Source organism: Anabrus simplex, chromosome 1 (assembly GCF_040414725.1).
Source record: "Anabrus simplex isolate iqAnaSimp1 chromosome 1, ASM4041472v1, whole genome shotgun sequence".
Taxonomy (NCBI): Eukaryota; Metazoa; Arthropoda; class Insecta; order Orthoptera; family Tettigoniidae; genus Anabrus; species Anabrus simplex.
The window spans coordinates 517,806,670-517,829,973 of record NC_090265.1 but is presented as its reverse complement, the minus strand read 5'-3'; the positions used below and the strand labels follow the sequence as shown (position 1 = coordinate 517,829,973).

The 23,304-nt window shown below is 37.2% G+C and overlaps 1 protein-coding gene across 3 annotated transcripts in view; it reads right to left on the bottom strand.

Annotated features, from left to right (window-relative positions):
* Window positions 1-519: 519 nt before the first annotated feature.
* LOC136868809 (tubulin polymerization-promoting protein homolog) overlaps window positions 520-23,304 on the bottom strand; it is a 141,079-nt gene continuing 118,294 nt past the window's right edge. For all 3 annotated transcript variants that reach the window (XM_067144803.2, XM_067144804.2, XM_067144805.2), the window contains one exon: window positions 520-18,157. In XM_067144803.2, the coding sequence (XP_067000904.2) occupies window positions 17,972-18,157 (186 nt within the window). In that variant the 3' untranslated portion in view covers window positions 520-17,971. The remainder of the gene's footprint in view (window positions 18,158-23,304) is intronic.

Genomic DNA, 23,304 nt, shown 5'->3' with positions numbered 1-23,304 from the left:
AATATTTCAATTTTATGTCTCGAACGGGAAAGCGCATGAAATATAAAATATCGGAACGTACCAATGCTTTGGAGAGCCAGATATCGGTAGGATGGTAGGAAAGAGGAGGCGGCAGTGGTTCGGATATGTCATCAGTGCTGACGGATTCCTTATCGAGCGCTTCACTCTCAACCATATGGTAAATGGCCAAAGAGGACGCCCAAGGTCACGGTGGAGAGATCGTGTGATGACAACTACGGAACAGATGGGGCCGACGGCCACGGAAGAAGATGTGAGAAACAAACAAACATCTGCCCTAGCTATCTCTCTGTAACTGCGAATTTGTTACCTCCTGAGTGACTGACAACTATTTTTGTAACATGTTTTATATTATACAGTTTTCCTTTGTCTTCTGCTGTAAGTCTTAAAGGCCTGTAAGGAGCAATACATGATGATGATGATGATGATTATGATAGATATACAAATTAGCATCCAGCTACTACTTGGTTGCTTACAGAAATTTGGATAGAAGAGGATACATTTCACCGAGCAATATTCTTTATTGAGATATTTATACAATGGTGCACCAGTCACAAAGTGTACAAGCGGCAGTGACATATTACAAGACACATTCATCTTTGTACTGCAAGCAACAAGAGGTTTTTGTACAATCTTTATTACTTTAAAATAAATTAAAATTGTACACAAAATATACACATTTTATATATATAATAATATAGCCTTAATTTCAGACATACGATATATAAAAAGCTTGTTCCCAGATTAGAACTCCGAATGGAAATGCCATGTTTATAATATTTCAATTTGATCAAGGAATCAAAAATAATCTCAAACCTTAGAAGCAACAATGTTTAAGTCACTGCAGGAAAATATTGGTTGTCACTGTGTTTGATGAAGTTGAATAAGGCAATCAGAAATATCACTTCTTATCAAAACGCGCTAGAATTATACTTTTATTTTACTTCATACACAGTATGTTTATAAAGTCTGGTTTAATGGGAGTACAAAATGCTAGTATTCCACTGCATGTGAGCCTGCACAGTACTGTGTGGTTTATACATACTATTGTTATCAATATTTACCAACAAATAGTATTATGAGTGATTATTAAGCGAAATTATCTAGGGAACATTCAGACTACTTCTACCGAATGCTATCGGTGAAAGGAATGGCCTTGCACACGAATAGGTCCTATCGTAAACTTATTCGCAAATTTCACTTCCACACTGAACAGTACAAAGGTGACGAATAATAAGATACCGGCACTTTCAGTGCTTACTCTAAAGATAATTGTATGTTGATAGATGTTATTAGCAATATTTTAGCAGACACAGATAATTATTTCCCATGGTTCTAAATAATAATGTATTTAAATCAAGAATGTTACTGTTAACAAGAATTAATAGACTAACCATGAACATATTTTCTGTTCCTCAATTTTCGTTTTACAGTATGATTAGACTTGTAGGGATAGCGATCACTCCATGAAAATCTTCGCCTTTTCATGAAAAAAGTAAACAACAACAACAACACAAAGCGCGACATGTAATATAACACATTAAGGTTTACTTTTATGTTTGATAGGATTTTGTATCCAAGTATCTGGCCTATTCAGAGTATATAACACACTATGTTCCTCATGATTTCACTCAAAGCATTTTTTTTTTGCTCTGTTGAGTAAAATGATTCATTGTTGGTATCAATTGACTTACTTATTCATAGGTCTGTTTCAGATTGTTACAATGTACCTCAATGAACATCAATGTTACTTTTATTCTTATAAGTACAATAACCTACCTTATCCCTGTTCTGCTAACTTCTTCAATGAGTTATATCAAACAACATTAATTCAAGTCGTAATAAAATTATTTTCAAGTTGGCCTAATATTTTCAGGATGCTCCCATCCTGCGGTCCGCTTAAATTATTGAATATCTTAAAAATAAGCTGAGTGTAATATCATCCCGCTAAAGTTCTTGCGAAATACAATTTTACGTACTCTCTTGTCTATTCTCCATGAAATTTAGTAAAGACAGGGTCAAGACCCGTTCGAAACTATGAGTTACTTTCAACAATGTATGTCGAAGAACAAGCATACTGCATTGTACTTTAGTAATGTCAAAGATCGAAAATTATGAACATGATTAATAATCATTCCTTCTTAACGAGATTACATATTTTTGTCAGATACTGTATTTTAAATTTGCCTTTTGTTAATGTTAATTATTGCTCTACGATTGTTAGGTGTTGTGATACATAATGAAAACACAAATGCCAAAAACCTTAGGCTTGCATCTGTTCTGGTCATTCCGTATGAAATAAACCTATATGTTGATCTAAAGTATTATGTTGTATGTGTTAACAATTATAAGGATATTTACGTGTATAGTTTCGGTGATTGTTCTTACTCATGTAGTCGATCGTACAAGTGACTACTAGTTGTTGCGTTTCAGGAATGTCCAGTCAGTCCTTTGTACTTGGAACGATCTGCATAATGTGAGTATAATTGCTACCAAGTGTCGAAGAAGTCCATAAAAAACCAAACGCAGTGAAAACGATGAACACACATTGTTGTTGTAGTATATTGGTGTCGAAGGTTGAGACCTGAATTCATTTTTGTACCATCTGGAGTTCCAGTGCATTCGGAGACCTAACTGAGAATATGTACCTTATATTATTACAAAAGGCAGAAAGCCCTGCCGAAGGGAATATACACAGCTTACGTGAGTGGGAGACAACAAGGTAACTCGTAAGGAAATTATTAGTAAAAATGTCAGGTAAAATAGTCTGCAGAGACTGTTGGCGACTAAAATTTGAAGTATTCACACCAAGTGAAACCGAGAAAATTACATAATTTAAAATACACTTTCTTCTTAACGAACAGCCCTTGTATCTTGAAAAGAGTGCGAGCAAAGTTTATTAGATGTATAACGCATCCTTTCTGTTAAAATTACAACGTTCTTCTGTTAAGTTAGAATAAAACCAGGTAGTTGCGAGAGAAAGACTGAACATGAATTTTCATAGGTTTACTGGTTAAACTGAAATACTAGTGCATCTGGAGTGACTACCTTACATGAATTTCTCTCAGTTGCCACTCAAATCAAATACAGCCCAAATTATTTTTACGATATATTAATGTTTTAGTGAAAAGCACATAAGAAAATATAAAAAAATGTAAAGTAATATGTTCAGTTCGCGCGATATGGAAGTCTGTATCAATTTCTATCAATAACAGGATGTCTCTGTTGAGGACGTTATTGTTATTTATTTCAGGAAGCACAAATCATTTTGTTTATGGAATTATTTATATGGTAATCTCCAAGTATACCAGAGAACAAGAAATGAATGCGTACCGGCACTGCTGGAAGTATGGACGAGGGGCAGGAAACTGAGAAGGCGCCAACCTGTTGATGAGTTGACGAATACATTACTAATACTCTGCCTACCTATTATTGATAAACACATTTCTTGTCAAAATAGCATCAGTACATTATACTAAACAAATCAGTGGTAAATTTCATAACTGAGAACTTGATATAATTTTTAAAATAGGATTAAGGGCCTGTCTTAAATGGGCTTTAATGGCCTAGTGGTTAACTGTTACAAGGATAATACCCCAAGCTTGGTGGAAAACTAGTCGTCAAACAGTCTGTGCAAGTTTCTCATCAGAAACCAACAAGTCTTTTGACTATTTACATTCGGGTCGAATCTGTCAGTAACATCACCTCAGCAGCAACTCTAGAAACTAATCCTACAAATGTACGAAGGTAAATAAAATACGAAGATTTTTTTAAAACTGGTACCGTACCGTACATAGCCTAAACTTTAACGCTCGAAAAAATGCAGCACAGTGGTAGCAGTATACAGTATACATAATAGGCGAGCTCAGCAATGCACGCTTGCTATTGCTACTACAGTCGCTTATCTTATTATCACGATGAGTGAATACATGCGTCTGTTACGAACTCATAATTATTCTGTTTTTAGCAAGTGAAGATGTTAAACCTGCAGAATTCTTGCGTGGATTGAGGGCATAGTTTGGTACTCATACACCGAAGTATACAAGTGGAGTAAGTTCTTTCGTGAAGGTTGAGCAGTAACTTTTAATCTTACGTACGTCGTCCCAGAATCAGTATTACGCCTCAGAAATTTTTCGAGAGTTGATTATTTACTTCACGATAACACGAATAAGTGTTCGTTAACTTAGTGCAGCATGTAGAGTAAGTTATGGAAGTGTACAGACAGCCATTAAGAAGTATCCACTTGCATCCGGGAGATAGTGGGTTCATCCCACTGTCGGCAGCCCTGAAGAAGGTTTTCCGTGGTTTCCCATTTTCACACCGGGCAAATGCTGGGGCTGTACCTTAATTAAGGCCACGGCCGCTTCCTTCCAATTCCTAGGCTTTTCCTATCACATCGTTGCCATAAGACCTATCTGTGTCGGTGTGACGTAGAGCAAATAGCAAAAAGAAGTATCCACAGCGTTTTGCTTCTTCATGACAACACTAGGCCAGGCCCCGCACTGCTGCGAAAACCAGATTAGACAACTCCTCCCTGTTCACCATGTGACTATCACTTGTTTGGAACCGGGCGAGTTGGCCATGCGGTTAGGAGCGCTCAGCTGTGAGCTAGTATCCGGGAGATAGTGGGTTCGAACCCCACTGTCGGCAGCCCTGAAGATGGTTTTCCATTTTCACACCAGGCAAATGCTGGGGCTGTACCTTAATTAAGGCCACGGCCGCTTCCTTCCCATTCCTAGGCCTTTCCTATCCCATCGTCGCCATAAGACCTATCTGTATCGGTGCGACGTAAAACAAATAGCAAAAAACTTGTTTGGACTCTTGGAAAAAGAAGCTGATGGGGAAATATCAATCACGACGAAGTACAATACCACGAACTCGTCCAGTATCTCTTTGTGAAGAAGGAATCACGGAACTGTTAGTGCGATAGAAAAAAAAAATAATCGTATGGCCTCAGCTACCGTGTGCAGACATTTCAAGTTGACGCCATCTGGCTGTCTGCTCGTCAATTTCGACGTTTCGTTTTACTCTAGGCCCACTAGATGGCTGACGGAGTAAACCGAAACTCTCTTGGGCGTCTGTGGCTGAGATTTAATGAATTTTGTCGGGTAAACACCAAATGTGTCACCAGAGATCTTTTACATGCCAACATCGTACGACATGGAGTGTCGAATGAATTTTTTCCGCCCTTCAGAAATCCGACTACCTAGGCCAGGTTTGAACCCGCTATCTTGGGATCCGGAGGCCGACACTCTACCACTGATCCACAGAGGCAGCTAGTGCGATAGAAAAATGTGTACACATTAGTGGATTTTGTAGAAAAATACTTCATGTACAACTAAAACAAAAACAGGCGTTTTTTAAAAAGTTTGCCTTTCAAAAAAATTTTCTGGACACTGTGAAACGAAGTTACCTATTTTATCGTGTGTGTTCGATAAAGTAACTTCATCACACATTCTATGGCTTACTGCATTACATCTCTGCCTTCAGAATGTTCCTACATCACGAAGTTAGCTAATTTTATTGCTATAACATAAAGGAAGATATTTCAGCAACTTCATTGTATTATATAAATAATTTTATTCAGAAGTACATAAGAGGCTTGTTGTGGTGTCTCAACGGCGCACAAGCCGCCAGCGTCTTGGAAAGGTGTAGCAATCCAACTGATGAGCTCACTGCTACACTGGGGCGAAACGCTGGTAATTTCACGATTAAAAAGTCCTAAAGAGCTTAAGTGTTTTTAACTTTATTCAGGTTATTTTAAAGAATCGTTTGCAATGAAGAAAAAAATGAACAATTCAATGTCAGAATACTTCTGTTCCCCTCGAAATTTCATAGCATGCTAAACATCATAGCTTTCTCTATCTGCTTTACAAAGGCGGTAATTTCAACTAGATACACTCAATTAACAGCGAATACACGCTTACTACAACAACATAAATGAAGAAATCCCAACAATTTTAATATGTTATACATAAACTTTTAATATATTTCTTTCCATACATTTGATATTTTTTACACCTGTAAAACTAAATATGCAAGTTGTGTGGTGGAACTTATTTGCAGTCGGCATTTTTCGCCCATAAGAAACGGTCCACTTTGCTCACGAGTAGCATAAATAGCCTAACTGTTTTGTCTGGTTTGATAAACATTAAACTAATAAAGAGTTTAAGAAAGTCTCATTCATATCTGCTAGACCCTCGTACTTATTCGTGTTAAAAATTCAAGTGAGAGCAGAAACAAGAATTTTCGCATCTGATACTACTCAAAATACCGGTATCTACTAGGTGAGATCAACGATCTTGTGGTTAAAATGAATATGCTATATGAACTTTTACACCAGGTACATGTAATGGAAGAAAACAAACAGCTGCATGACAGTGATTCGACTCAATGTAAATTTCAATTCAAGAAATATACATATTTATACATCTAATAGAGATTAACCATGTTACTTGATTTAACAGCTTACATACCGTTTGTCAAGACGAATATTAAATATAATTTTTTGAACCTTGCACGAAGCAACTTGCGTTCAAAATGTCCGTCGCTCATCAGAGATTGCTACAAGAATGTGCCATTGCTCTTGAAAATAGTCCATTTTTCTTCATATTAGCTCATACTGACATATACTGAGCCAAGGAATGAATGTTACCAAGTATGAACTTAAGTCATAACCAAAGAGTGAAGAATTGCGAATTATTTGCTTGTAGAATCTGGAGTTACAGATGCCAGTGAGTAGGGACAAACTGAAATTCTCTGAATAAAACATTTACGGAGTCCATGTACACAAAAGTTTAGCATTTTCCCCATTGATTTTTCGCTTTATCAAGGAACGATACAGCGCTATGCACAGTCGCCAAACACTCGTAAGGGAAAACTATCATTCGGTTGGAACGGAGCAATATGTCATGTTACCGCCTAGTCCAAAGTATACCAAAATTTAAATTGTCGATAAGGAAAGTTTATACGATTTATGTCAATGTTTTGACCAATAATCCATTCTCTTAACTATATTCATCTTCTTATAACACACACATTGTAATGTCGTAATACATTTTTCTATTCCAAACAAAGAAATAAACATTTATTTTGATAACTGAAATTCTCGAAATTTACCTTGGTAGCTTGTAGCGCTTCGTTATACATAAAGTGTTTAATTTACACACAGAAACGAATTTACCACTTACGGAACGAACATAGTAATATTACGTTGCGGAAAACGAGGAAATGCCGACGCAGTGATGTTACGTTGTGCAGTTTATAGTGTTGAACGTAAGTTTACTGCTCCTGCAAAACCAAAACGTTACTTCAGACAACGCACTTTATACATCAACAAATATCACTACATGTCGATTTATTGTTTACCTTTCAGTGAGAGGTAATACCAAGCAACATTGTTATCTTTGTGTCGACTGACTTGTATTCAATGCTATATTGTTGTTATCTTATTCATTCTGAATTATTTTGCATTTTTTTTCTCTTGTGTAAATTCTTCTAAGTAAGACCCATTAGAGAACATACTGAATGATATTCTTGATTTGTGATGCATACTGAGCTCTCTTCTCAATCATTTCAAACCAAATTCCTGCACAGTGTTTTAATGTTGCTGTTACCAAAAGTAGCACATGTTAAGTTCGAAGTTTAAACTTTCATTAACTGTTTTCATTTCTTCTATAACGCACTATACATTTATTTCTTGACCACTAGAAATTTGTACATTTTAACAAAACTGGCTAGTCCACAGGTAATGGCGCATACCTACAAGTGTTAAGGTCAAGTGGCAGGATATTGCGCTGAAAACCTCTCTTCGAATTCCCAACCCATGGGTAGTTACATCATTGCAAAAAATCGGTCTAAAATTTCTGATATCTAGGCAATATAAACTCAATAATTTGGAGAACATTTGAGATTTATTAGAGTATTCATTCTGATTACAGAGGGAAGGAACTCGGAAGCGAGAAGGTCATACCTGAGTAACAGTCTTACCAGCTTCTTATTAAGGTGGCCGCTGTTCGAATCCCAACTGATGGACATTACATTTAAAAACTGTAAAGTTACTTCCCTCTATTCTACATAAGAATGGAAGTATACAGGCTATGATCACGTTATCAACGGTTACATATAGGGGCCTAACAGCTCTGCTCTAACTTAGAATATTTAAATATCACTATATATTTTTATTTTGTCTCTAATAATGGTTTTTAAAACTAAATATGACCTTTTAAACAGTCTATGACATAAAAAGTTTATTTCTTTAATCCAGTTTCAGTTAAAGCGACTCTTAGAGGAGAAGGTCCAAATATGGGCTAGTGCTGATATTGGGGCTGTACGATGCTGTAGCCTGGCAGAGGGTAAGAGGCTCAACGCCACAAGGCAGGAATGCAAGATGCGTCAGTCTGGCGGAGGAAGTGATTCGTACATCTTGTGTTACAGAGCATAGGAGTCACCCCAGCCGCTGTTAAAAGTTTTACAGATAAGAGTGAAACATTAATTTGCTTGTCATTCATCGTAATACAAGATATCAAGGTATATGATACGTGCTCTTAAATATCAGTACTTTCAGTTAGAGAAATACATGCGTTTATTTTAAATAACTGTAGGCCACCACAACTGTCCAAACATCATTGACGTCGTGGTCTAAATATGGGCTACCGTGCATGGTCCGTATTCGGACTGTATTTCACACCAGTGAGTGAAGTGGTTTAAGGAGGCTATTTTTGTTACAGAATGCCTAGATCAAGGTCCAAGTATGTGCCAAAGGGTCTTAGAAAGGTGTGGGATAATGAAGTCTCGATTGTCCCGAGTTAGTTGAGAAGCTGACAGCCAAATCACAGCGAAACAAGAGCAGCAGGACGCTCGAGGTTGATCTAGGAAAATAAGATTAAGGAAGAAAAATGAGGGTCCAAACGACAACAAGGAGGAAGGCAGGGAAAAGCATATCTGGAGAAGGCGGAGATACATCCCAAAGAAAAGTAAAACGGAAACTTAGAGAACGGAGTTCAGATTCTGATTCCGAAGAGTCTGTAGACATATCGATGAAATTGGATGTTGATGGAGATAGTGATCAGGATTATCCTCTGGGAGATGCAAGTCCGCAAGATGATGACGCACTATGCGTGTTTTGAGAGGGAAAATTTTCCGATGACTCTTTCGGTGAATTGTGGATAATGTGTTATGTGCTGCATGCGGGCACACAGTGACTGTGAGGGTGCAGAAAAGGAACAACACACTTGTGACTTTCGTAAATAGTGTACGCAGTGTGATTCTTCATTTTCTTGTGCTTAATGTCTTGATTTCATGTTATTTTAAAATAATTTTAAAGGACTACTGAATGAAAAACTAATAAAGTGACACATTTTATTAAATCTTGATTTGTACTTAGATCCACTAAACATTTTCAGTTACTTCTTCATTTGTGACTACAATGGTTTTCCAGTAATGTCACAGAAAGGAAGTGGTAGCCCATATTTGGACTTTCTCCTCTACTAATAGCTCTACACACCTTGCATTAAATCATTAAGTCATTTGCACTTTGGGTGACTCTGCTGTACTAAAGTAACCTGCATTTCGATGTCAAATCAATATACCCTTGCTATCCTACGTTACTTCACCAAAACAAGCTAAATGGGCAAATTCTTAAGCTCTAGGGATCTCGTTTCCAACCCTGTCTAAACCTCAACACCTACAGTATGTCTGCCTTGCCAAGTCAAAACATGAGTACATTTTCATCACTGTTGATTGAAGGGAAAGAGAAAATGTATGCTGCACTTCTAACACAAGTACAGGCTGCCAGGCTACTGAGGGAGACGTTTAATTTGATGATTACACAAGTATCTGTAACCTGAGAAATATCAATAGTTAATTAGGCATCGGAAAATTCTATTGTAATCTACACTGAATGCGCTCTCTGAAAATTGTATCAGTAGTTGATGGGACTTAAAACCATTAAACCTTATCGTTATGAATTCCATGCACTGTACTGCCAACAGGAGTTCTGAACCGTGCTACACCTATCTCTTATGCATACCTTCCTCCGGGAACGTTCGGCGGGCTACATAACTTCTTGTCTCTCCTTACAAAGAATTTTATATTGATGGAAAGCTTTGGTCTTTCATTCTCAAAGTATTATTTTAAAAATACAATTACATGTAGACTCATGACAAAATTATATAAAGAGTAGACCTGCTTTTACAAGGCCGTACCCAGGAGTTCGATTTATTTTTTCGGGAAGGGGAGGAGGAGAGGGTAGAATTTTTGAGGGAAGACTTTCAAGAAACGACAAATTATACATTCAAATAAAAACGTTATATTTCAAGTTTTAAAATATGGCTTCTTCTTCTTCCTCCATTTTCCCCACACTTGTGAGGTCGCGGGTGTGAACTGCGTAGCACATGCACATTTGGCCCGGTTTTACGGCCGGATGCCCTTCCTGACGCCGATCCTATATGATGGGATGTAATCACTGGTGCGTGTTTCTGTGGTGTTTGGTAGTGTGGCGTGTTGTCTGAATATGAAGAGGAGAGTGTTGTAACACACACAAACCCCCAGTCCTTGAGCCAGAAGAATTAATCAGAGGTAATTAAAATCCTCGAACCGGCCGGAAATCGAATCCGGGACCCTCTGAATGGTCAATAACTCGGACTTAAAAAATAGGTATTATCCAATAAAATAATTTTGAAACATGTTTTGAGCAGCACAATGCTTTTTACAACAAAAATCAGAATATTGTCAAAGTAATACATAAATTAATTTTTGTGGTGTATTTTTATACACGACTTCATAAACGTACGTTGTAAATGAATTAAATTCACATAGAAGCCTAATATATAAACAGGGATGAACTAACCTATCCAATTTAAAAATTTTCTTAATTTAAATAAAAAATGTCCAGTAAACATATAGAAATGTTTTCATGTTATCCAGCCTCTGGAAGATTTTACAAAAGTGTATCAAACCTGTACACAGTTTTAGTAATTATAGTGGGCCGGTGACCTAGATATTAGGACCCTTTAAACAACAAGCATCATCAATAATTATAGAGAACAAGTATTTTGGTTATCATGTTTAAACAAATGACAGAACATCTTGTCTCGCATTGCATACACGCGGTATAGCGCCCACTTTACAGCTATTATTTCGTCATTTTGAATTTTGAATTTTCCTTTGAGTAACTGCATTTGTAAAACCCTTGTCAGAGTCAGGCGATTATCATGTGGCTAAACCCTGACTCAGAAAAACAAAAATAAAGCTTGCAGAGAGAACCTCAAACGTGATGAAAACTCAACAGTCCATATTTCTCACCAAAATGTTTAAACAATTACTTTTACAGTAAAAAAAATAAAACTTCCATAGAAAAGTGTTTAAAGACGACGCACTTTTTATAGTATTGATTTAGTGAATTGAATTTAAAAACACTTATGTAGGGCCTACTGTTTAAATGTGCAAAGTTCCATTGTATTTTGGGGAGGGGTGTGTGAACCCCTAACACCTCACTGGGTACGGCCTTGGGTCTGCTTTTCGGATTATTTCAGTTTTTAAGGCACATGGCGCTTCTTATCACCCCTTCCCTATTATAATGAGTAATTTTTGAAGGGATATCTCGAGGAAGGCTTTCTTACTTATCTAAATCCTTACGTGAACAATTGCTTTTATAGCTCTATATTTCAACAAATATTATACTTAAAATCAAAGTGTCAATATTGTCACAGTCACTAAATTAACATTTACCCATGTGGCATGTTACATTCCGAATTACAGTGTAAGAATCTAAAATTGTTTTATCAGATGTGTATTTATGTAAGGTGGACAATTTATGTACACATGAGGTTAAAGCAAACTGGTCACCAGAAGTCTCACGTTGGAAAGCAGGGTGAATTATTTGAGAGATACTAGCTCTGTAGTAGAAATGGAGCACATCTTGAAAACCTTTATGACCTCACTGGCAACGTACAGTGTAGCTTACCATCCAATCATATCTTTAACACACCATTAAAATGGGACAATAACAGAATTATTTCTTCTTTACAAAGATTTGTTTAATTCTCATAATCGAAACACGGTAGTTAATATTCAGATTAAAGCCACTTGTTATTTCCATACTAAAGAAATTCGGGAGTAGGAAAAGAGTGACAATCTGTATACCAGCTAAATTCCACCTGCCGGTGGGTTCTAGTAAACTTCACTTCTTGATCATTTCAAATTACTGAATGAGTTTATTTTCCATATTCTATTATAGAAAATTTAATTATATGTTTGCAGAATATTTTATTCTTTATTTGTGGGTATCTGTTATCGCTCAAACAAAGAATGACCGTTATTGCATGTTCCTCACATTTAATATTTTTATCAGACTTATTTAAAATTCAAAATTAAATATTATCAAAATATAATTCACCTTCCACGAAGATACAAATCCTGTGGATACCCACAACAACCTTTATGTCTGTAGGTTCAATTGTTTCTGACAAATGTGTACCTGTGAGGAATTTATAAAATACCATGCGTTCATTCAATTCTTTCTTTGAGTGACTCTGTATATGGTACCCGAATTCATATTTACTTTGTGCGTGTTTTTCTCTTTCCGTATTTGTGCGAATTAACATAGATATGAATTCTTATTTTCAAAAATTACAGTGTTATGTCCAGGAAATAATAATTGCAAAGTTTTAAAAATAGAATATTTAGGTTGTGTGCTAAAGTAAAATACACAAATCAAGAGTGGAATTGCGTGAATAAAACGAAAGATCTAGGTCAAAAGTAGTCATTGAAAGAAGTTATAGGATGTGTAAGGTTCTAGATATCTGCGATATCTTCTTTACGTTTTAGTTTATAATATATGTCAAGGTCATTTTTATTAGAATGTATTTGTGGTACTTAGAACACTTCTACTATCTCTTACTATCTTGTGATGAACTTGCACGTTGTTATGCTCAGAGAAATTATAATCCTTCTTTCCTTAAACATATGGAGACATTTCAACTAATCATAAGTATTTTGAAACCTGTCATACCTGAAGTTACTTTACAGTTAGTACAGCGAATTAATTATTTAAAAGCAATTACTCAGAAACCTAGCCCAATATGTAAGCATCGAAGATGTTGATTGACACAAATACAAATAATTATTGAGCAAAGGCGTGCATTCCATTTGCAGATAATGATATGTAGAACGAATAACAAAAGCCACTAAAGCCACAATAACACAGTGAATATGTCTGTCCAGTACACTGGTAAATATTTCGATTCCTATCCTTAACATTTGCTTTTTTAATTGATCACGTTCTGTTTCCATTGACGAATAATACATACATAGAAGTGTGGATATACCCCACTCTTACATTTTAGCAATTCAAGGCTTCATCATAAATTTCATGGAACTTATTTTCTACACCGCAATATTCATGACGACTATGCGAGGTTAATTCCTAACAATCTTACACTCCCATGTCAATCTGTTAAGCATACAGCACAAATACCATGTTCCTTTCTTCACAATATTATTCTCATCAGTAATTTAGAACAACTGAGATTACGAGTATTATATTTCAATTACATTACTCTATTTGTAATGGAATATTTTAAGTTACATTTTGTGTGAACTACTATATAATTAATTGTAATTATTAATTGTAACTATTATTTAATTTTCATGTATTTAATTTTTATTGCTCTTCTTTGATTATCATGTAAATTTCCTTGAAGTAATTTATCATAAGGTTTTCACATAATGACTTTGTTTTATTTGTTGCTATTACGCACCCTACGTTTTCATTTAATTGTGTTGCTAAGTTATTGATAAGTAGAAATAATAATAATAATAATAATAATAATAATAATAATAATAATAATAATATCGGGCGAATTGGCCGTCCGCTTGCATCCGGGAGATAGTGGATTCGAACCCTATGGCCACGACCGCTTCCTTCCCATTCCTAGGCCTTTCCTATCCCATCGTCGCCATAAGACCTATCTGTGTCGGTGCGACATAAAGAAAATATAATAATAATAATAATATCATCTCAAATCCATGTGCATCAGATAGGGTTTGTTCAAGATATTTATAAAAATCCCTGTCTCCTACTCGTAATATAACAAACACAGCGGAGCATTTGTACCAGAGCCCACAGGTTTTGAATGTTCAATTTTCTTCTTCTTATTTCCTGGCCTTTATTTCCAAATATCTGGGGTTGGCACCAAAATGGATTAATCCTAGTTTTACAGCCGGGTGCCCTTCCTGACGCCAATCGTATTCACTATGGAATGGTTGTTAGTAGTGTGGCAGTAATGGCGTGTGCCCTCCGAAGAGGCCTGGTGCAGGTCTTCCGATTTGACGCCGTATAGACGACCTGCGTATCTGCGAGGATGGGGTCCTACATAGGATGATTTCTAATGCTGAAGACAACACACACACACCCAGCCCCCGAGCCATCGCAATTAACCAATTAACGTTAAAATCCCCGACCGTGCCAGAAATCGAAACCGGGACCCCCTGGACCAAAGGCTAGCATGCTAACCATTTAGTCATGGAGCCGGACAGTAGTGTGGTGTGTTGTGTGTAAGCAAGGGTGTGAACTAAGACGAACACAAACGCCCATACCCCAAGTTAAAAGGACCATTCAGCCGAAAAGCCGGATCATGTTAATGTTCAATCTCGGATGAAGTCAAGGACATACAGAGCATAAGGTTATTTAATGAAAATATTTGAGTGTTTGAGAAAACAAAATAAAGTAAGATTCAGTATTTTATTACTTCTATGCAGAATATAGGACAGATTATAGTTTATGTTTAGCTCTAGCAACATAGGTTTATGATAAATGAAGGTAAATTGGTCGAATAACCACAGTGATGGTTAGACATAATTACTGCAGTTTCATATTCTTATCTTTGATATGTAAACTTAAATTATTATTATTATTATTATTATTATTATTATTATTATTATTATTATTATTATTATTATTATTATTATTAACAAACCGAAGAAAACTACCGGAACCATCTGCGGTAAGGAGAAGAAAGATGCCCACGGCAAAAGAATGAAAGAAATGTGGTCTTAACGGACTTATTCGCTATTATTATTATTATTATTATTATTATTATTATTATTATTATTATTATTACTTAATGTACAGCAAATGACCTAACATCACTGAAGTTCCGATGGACAAATCATTTAAAAGAGAGTTACAGAACATGTATCAGCTTAAAATTAATGTATTTAATATATTTTATGTTTATTGTTCTATTCCATTGCCCTTGAATACAACATTACACATATTAGCCGCGGATAAGTGCCGCCTTCCTCTTCACGTGCCGCAAGAATGTATCATGGCAACGCTCTCCGCAGATAACGAGGCATCATTTTTTTTTTTTTTTACTCTGTGAAATCCAGGATTTCTTGAAGTATTTTAAGCACCTCGAAAGATAAAATATTTAACAGCAAATTCTGGATATACACTCATATCACATCTTTATCTACATAATATATCACCTTGTCTGTCTGCTATTGAACGTATCAAGTTTCATAACCTTTGTTTGTGTGGGAACATGTTGGGCTGAGTGGCTCAGACGGTTGAAGCGCTGGCCTTCTGACCTCAACTAGGCAGGTTCGATCCTGGCTCAGTCTGGTGGTATTTTAAGGTGCTCATATACGTCAGCCTCGTGTCGATATATTTCAGTGGCTAGGTTCTAAAAGGGCTAATGTCAAAAAGACCTGTTTTTGAGCTATGAGCATTTGAAGTTTTGCTTATAGTTTTCCAATTATTTTTTTCAACAACTAACTTTAAATAACTTTATACTTTCTTTGTGGAATTCACCTGATTAAATGCTAATTTTTTCTATCGTATTCTTTAAAAATTGCCAGGTCTCTAATCTTTATTGGTAATCTAACATTATTGGCAAGGGCTTATTTAATTAAACATTAACTGTTCGTTTAGTACTGAACAGAGCCACTGGTCCTTTTAACATGTTAAAAGCCAGAATAAAACGCGTTTGTATCAGTTAATATCTCAATTTCGATTTTAAAAAATGGCATTGGCCCTTTTACAACCAAGCCACAGATTAACTGGCACGTAGAAGAACTCCTGCGGGACTAAATTTCGGCACCTCGGAGTCTCCGAAAACCGTAAAAGAGAAGTTAGTAGGACGTAAAGCAAAAACATTATTATAAAAAACCACTGTTTTCCACACGAGTAGGCATTCTCTTTACATAATACTTGTGGGCTCTCGAGAGAAGCACGCTAGTATATCGGGAGCAACACGATAAACACCTTATATTCGACTCCAAAAATGATAAAACAAAATATCAATGGGTAAACGCTCATGAAGATGGGTAGTCCATGTGTTAAAAAACACACCTTAATTAGGACACTTGACGCCCAAAATGCCAAAATATGAATATATATAATTTGCCTTTTACCGCGTCAATATTCCAGAAAATAAGACATTCTGAACGATTCGTAGAATAATTGTATCTCACACCTTTAGCACTGTTTGCTATTGTTAATCTTTCAGGTGGTTGATTTTAGGAGGTATGGATATTCAAGATCATTAATTCGTGCACTTCGGTGCGTCTCTAACAGGGATTTTTAAGGTAATATTTGCAATTATTTGAGCCAAGACTGGGTACTTTCTGCTCTGAATACTCTATCCTCCCAATCCTATCATGGAAAGTTGGTTACAGTGCTTAGTTACAAAAGAAACTACAAGTGTAATAGTTTTCTGAATTTTCGAAATTATTAATAAACCGATATTCCTAAAATATATCGTTCAAATTACTTGTGTTCCGATATGAAGACATGTCAATTCTCTGTGAAACGTTACATTTTACATATTCTTTCGTTAGGTACTTATACAGTAAAAATGAAAAAGTAGACATACAGTTATGTTTAACGGTCATTAACTTAAACATATCTAGGCAATAGAAAACTTCTTATATTAATTAGAATATTCCGACATTAATCTGAATGCTAATTAGAGGAAACGCTTTTTCCCAAAGATGTCGCACTGTCAGATGATGTATTATGACAAACAAAAATACACGAGTTGATCATTAATATATAGAGTGGCTCAAGAAACCCGCCCGCCTGGTAAACGACACAGACGAGCCAGCCAAGAGAGCCGGATGGGTTTTTCGTGCGCCACTCTTTCTGTGATACGTACTGTTCCCAAGTGTTCTTGCGTGCTTATCCAGGATTTTTATTATTGACTGTATCTGCAAATTCTGTTGCTAACTCTTGCTTATTCAAGAGATACATGCTAGGAGCGTGAGGTTAAGTGAAGATCATGACTTTAACAGGAGAGCAAAATTCTAACATTTCAAGTTTACGTGGACAATACGGCAACAAGGAGCTGAAGAAATTGTTAGATCTCGAGTACATATACATTACACTCAAATCTTCTTCCTGATCTCTTCCCAATTTTAGATTTAGCTCAAATACTTCCTGTAAGCATTATCATAACATTTATTATTCCCAAAGTTTATGTAGTAAATACTGATGAAGTAGTAACTAATGTTGAAGATATTTTATACAATTAAATGTTAACATGTTCAAGTTTAAAGTTTATCCCATTCAATGTAAATCTAAATTCAGAATTATGTCATTTACATATCCATGAATGAAATATAATTAATCAGGAACCTGATACATGCATTCTTTGACTCTTTTTCTCTCATTTTTACTTCCTTACGTTCTACATTAATTCAGGTCCTAACAGCTCCTTACGATCCTTTCGAAGAACCACTGTCAGCACACTTCCAGATAACCCTCCTTGTCCGACGTTTTCGATTCACACCTCATTAGGATCATACAGTATTTTCACTGGAGAACAGTATGTTTCTCACGTACGTTGACAAAAAGTTTCTCTATCACCTTGAACATTAACTTTAGTTTAATAAAAATACTTGTCCCTATTTTCGACGCCTGTCAGTAGAGAGATGTGCGAAGGAACACTTAGTGTGTTTTGTCGTACGAGTCCTTGTTTTGGTAACCCTGCACATAGCCAGAGCTGTCGGGGATGTCTTTGCGACCAGCTATTCCTTTTCCTTTGCCGGTTTCGTCGAAGCGCTGCTTATGGGCCCCTGTGTATCGTGACGGGTCCGTCAGCCGCTCCACTGTAGCCATCGCCTTCGCTGCTGCCTGCAAGAGAAACATCAAGTTTAGTTGGCTCTCAGTTGGTTACCAAACTCAAGAGGACATTGATCCTCTTGCAATCACCCTCACAGGACCCAAGGAACAAGCTATGGACTTTTTGTTGTTGGTAGATTGCAGTCTCATATTGCCAGTAGTTGTTTTTAGGGTAGAAATGCCAAGATTCATTGACAGAACACTGGCTAGCCATCGTTCTCCAGAGTAAGGCATTACAGGTCAATGAAATGTTTCATTGCATTGCCAAGAACGAGAGAACTAGAAGAACTGACAAAACTATCATCAACAGAGATAAAAAGTGAAATCATAGATCCGGCCGTTAGTTGTGGAACTTTAAATACATAGCAGAATAATTTCTAAAGAGAAGTAAAATGAAGTAATAAATATCATACTTTATGGATCGATTTCAAATTAAAGGTGTCTTACTGTGTTTAGTTTACGGGGAACAATTACAATGTATTTAAATGGAAAATAGAAAGGCGTGATCAACAGAACATTGAACCAACCATTGTAAAGAATTCGGTAGCTATACTGAGGAATTCTTTGTACGGATTCTACATCGATGATTTACTTAATGTTAGCACTAACTTCATTATTATAAGGTTCTCTCTAAAATAATATACAGTACTACTTTTCTTTATCATTTTGCAAAGCCCACTTTGGTTCAGATATAATTTATAGATATATCAAATAATTTGGGCTTTTAAGTCGGTCAACATTTGACAGTGGAAATGTGACTATGGAGGAAGATGACAAGAACTAGCTGGATTGAAAAGAAAACTAATGAAGCGGTGCTTAGAGAAATAAACACCCAGAGACATTTAATAACAACGATAAAAAGGAGAAAAGCATCAGTTTTTGGTCACATTCTCCGGCATAATGACTTCACAAAGAACATGTTCGAAGGCAAGGTGATGGGAAAGGCAGAGGGAAACCACGGAAGAAGATCACTGAAGAGGTAGTTGAGATGATAAGATGCCAAGGTTATACAGAGATGAAAAGGATCGCAGAGAGGAGAGATCAATGGTTGCAGCGACAAGGCGAAGTCTTTAGATAGTGATGATGAACATTTGACAAATACTCGCATTAAATGGGTGGCCGGTCAGCTTTTAAAAAATGTGGAAGCACACGTCAGGTAGAAGTAAAACAGTATTAATCACATCAGTTGTTTCGTAGGAAAGTGAAATTAAATATAAAATCCGATGCGAGAGAAAAGCTACATAATTGTGATACCTGTCGTCGAATAATCCCTGCTCTCTCTCTCTCTCTCTCTCTCTCTCCTTAGCACAATATTCGTACATTTTCTAGTATACATCTTCCTCTGTCCAAAATATTTTGAAAAAATTGAGATTGGAATTTCATTTCACAAAATATTCATTGTCAGAGCTCACAAAATAATCAGAACAAGTGCAGCGAATGAAGAGAAACAATGTACATCTCACAAAGGTTCTTCTTCCTCCTAACATTTCCCCGCAAGTGCAGGGTCTGCTTTTCGAATCGCAGAACGCTACTTTGGTCTATCAACCACGTCAGCTGGGTGTAACTTGCAGAAGTTTAGATTATAATCATCATTGCTTAGTGTTTCTACGTGGGCGTTGACCATTGACTTAAAAATTTAACGTTGTACCGGCGACAGTTTAATGTGCAGCACGTTTGACATAGCTGTACAAATGGAGGCGTCTCTCGCGCATTTTTCCATTCATTGGTGTGATACCCATTCGTCGCTTGCCTGGGTCGTAGTAAAGGTGGTCCAACTGTGAAATACCGGTAGTCCATCAAAGCTTCCGTATATCCATGACGCGAAGTTGATGCTCTAACCCTCTTCGTTGCTGGTCAGCAATCCGATCCGACTGATTACAAAGGTTCACTTTATCTAAATCAAACGAGGTCTCCTTCGGTGTAGTAGACTGATCAGGTAGGTCAGATGCATAACCGCTCTTAAAGAACGCACAGCGAATCATCTCACAATATAAATACGATCGTCCTCATTAGTTTACTACACCCATTTAGATTTAGATGGAGTATTCTTCTGTCTACCTGGAAAAGCTGGGTTTACAAAATCAAACAGCAGAACTCAAACGCAGGTCAGGGTGAGTTGGGCAGCCTTTGGCAAATCCAGCCAGGTTCTAAAAAACCCAAACGTTCCAGGCAACTCGAAGTATAAGGATTATGAGACATGCATACTGCCAGCCGCAAAATGAGACGCAGGTCCGTGAGGTGACGAAGTGTGACTCTTAATTCACGGCGGGTTTCTGCGAATCACTCGACCACGTTAGAACGCATGGTGACGTGACGCAGTTGCTGCCCGTGGTGATCCTGAGGACCGCATCTCTTTTCCGCAGTTTTCTGCAAGGTTGCCAGTGATTTTGGTTGTTCATATTATATTTTGTAGTTCGAAATGGAAGAAACTGGAGCTGTGCGTGTTCGCGAAGTTAATTTCATTCTTGATGAGATCATGCACTTCTTTGAATCTAAAGTTGTTCATGAATTTTTCATGAACAAATTCTTTAGTTGAAGCAAATTCCACATGCCTCAGTCTTATTTTTTTCATGTGTGCACTTCTTCCTCTTTTATTTCATCAGAGTGATCTAACATACCGTTTCGAACACAAACTCGGTTTCGGAATCCGATTCTGAACTGAAATCTATTAAAGTAGCAGAAGTATTCGCCATTTTGCCACAGCTGAACTCCGCAGTAAACTGCGTATTGGAACTGCGATTCGACTTGTGATGACTATAGTCGTGACTCTCTCTACCGTGAATCACTCTGAGTCACCTCACGGGGACGTGGGTCTCATTTTGCGGCCGGCCTTACGGTTTTGTAACCATCACGCTGCCTCGAAACAGTGCTGAGAAAGTACGTGTCAGCCAAAGAGCTGCGGAAAGAATGTTTGGTGTCAGCTTGAAGGACTGTGTGAGAAGTGAAGTCGTGAGAAGCGGCTGGCAACACTGAGGCATGTGGGCAGGACCTCAGGGAAGTAACTCCTATGCTCGTGTCTCAGAGCATATTTGAGGAGTAGGCTATATGACGCCCCTAAATTCCTTTTTTTTTTTTTACAAGTTGCTTTATGTCACACCGACACAGACAGGTCCTATGACGACGTTGGGGCAGGAAGGGGCTAGGAGTGGGAAAGAAGCGGCCGTGGCCTTAATTAAGATACAGCCACGGAAAACCATCTTCAGGGCTGCCGTCAGTGGGGTTCGAATCCACTATCTCCCGAATACTGGATACTGGCCGCACTTAAGCGACTGCAGCTATCGAGCTCGGTCCCAAATCCGTTGGCATGATGATATAAAGGAGATACACTGCAGTAAACTCGATGTAAACTGTACAGGAAAGAACAGCATGGAAAATACTTGAGGAGATATATGACCACAGACTGAAGAAGAATAAGGTCTTCTGTGATTTTTGTACTGAGTCGGTCTTTATTAGCTACTCATAGTGTAAGTTAAAAGTTTACTTTTGACCATCTTGTGAACTCTGGCGATGATCAATTTGTGAAATGTAACTTATATCTCCGAAGATCTTCTTCCTATTCTAAGGAATATTTGTTTTGCACCACTAAAAGGTAAACTTTCCATTGTTTTCGCGAGGACGAAGTTCTTCAGTAGTAGTTAGTGTTCTACATTCTTCATTGTGAGTGCTTTCAACGACACCTACGACACCGTGCTTTCCCGACCTCGAAGTGGGACGGATTCGTTGTCAGAAGTGTCTACAGCCAACTCCTCTCGCCTCTGTTGTTTCAGGGATCATAAGCTCATCATACGACACCACATAGATTACCCGACATACATATGTTCTACAATAATCACTGGTTGTGAAAAAGGGGATCAGAAAGAATCCAACCCTCTAACTCGTAGTTTTCATCCAAAGGATAGTAAGGTAATGTAATTTTGCTTCTATAATTTATCAGGCGGGAGTCTCCGCAGTCGGTCTGCTTGTTCTCAATTCGATTTTTACTTTCGAAGGGAGTACCATATTGTATTCGTTCAACAATTTGACACCAGGCTTTTGACGGATCTTGACGTTTCATGACTTCTAAACATCGAAAGTGGGTTTAGCAATATAACTGTGATTTAAGACGTCTTAGGGATTCCTTTCTAGGCATTTGGGCTGCAGACCTCGTCTAAAACGTTACGAGTCCAGTTTGAAACTGGATAAAAATTGCGACTAATAAGGTTGGTTCGTATCCTCGTTTTAATTGTCCTGATCAATTTATCGCGGCCTGTTTTATATGACATTTTTCCTCACCTTCTAAATACTAACCATAGAATACGCGTAAAGAGCATACAAAGACGTAAAATTATATAGTACGGAAATCTTCAACAAAGACTACTGTATCAAAAGTTAGGTTCCAAGAAGGAAACCATAATTTATTTCATCGATTGTAAATGTAAAAACATTAAAGCACTTTAGGCCTTTCCAATCGTGAAATTACCAGCGTTTCGACCAAGTGTAGCAGTGGGCTCGTCAGTTGGATTGGGGCGAAACGCTGGTAATTTCACGATTGGAAAGACCTGAACATATTGAAAGACTATTATTAACCAAGTACGAAGTACATTAAATATTTTCCATCTATTTATGTCCATCTTGGTATCCGCACACATATCCTCTGTTTACTCCACTGAGTTAAATATAAGCATTGCTGCAGAACAGCCAAATTCCACAAACCATGCTTTTAATTGAGAAGGAAATTATTTTGTGTGATTTCAAACATAGGTCTTAACACAAAGTAAAAGGGGTTAGCTTTTTAAAATGGCTCACGCAGGTGTCTCTGTGGGAATTCGAATCTATCATTTTACTGGAGATATTCATAAATTGAAGTGATGCTATACTACTCATAATAACTGAATGGTCTCAAGCAGCGTATGCAAGCATTTAGGTCCCATCCATGTCTATTTTTACGTTCGGCATTACTCCACTGGGTGACAGATAAGCCAGAATTCAATCGGGAGACCTATGTATTAGATTTAATAAATTGTGTAGGCTAAATATCGAACGTGTCACCAGACATCTTTTACATGCTAATACCCTTCGGCATGGAATGCCGAATTACTTACTTTCGCCCCTCGAAATTCCAGCTACATCTGCTCGGTTTAAACCCACGTCATACGATCTTGAGATCCAAAAAATCATTA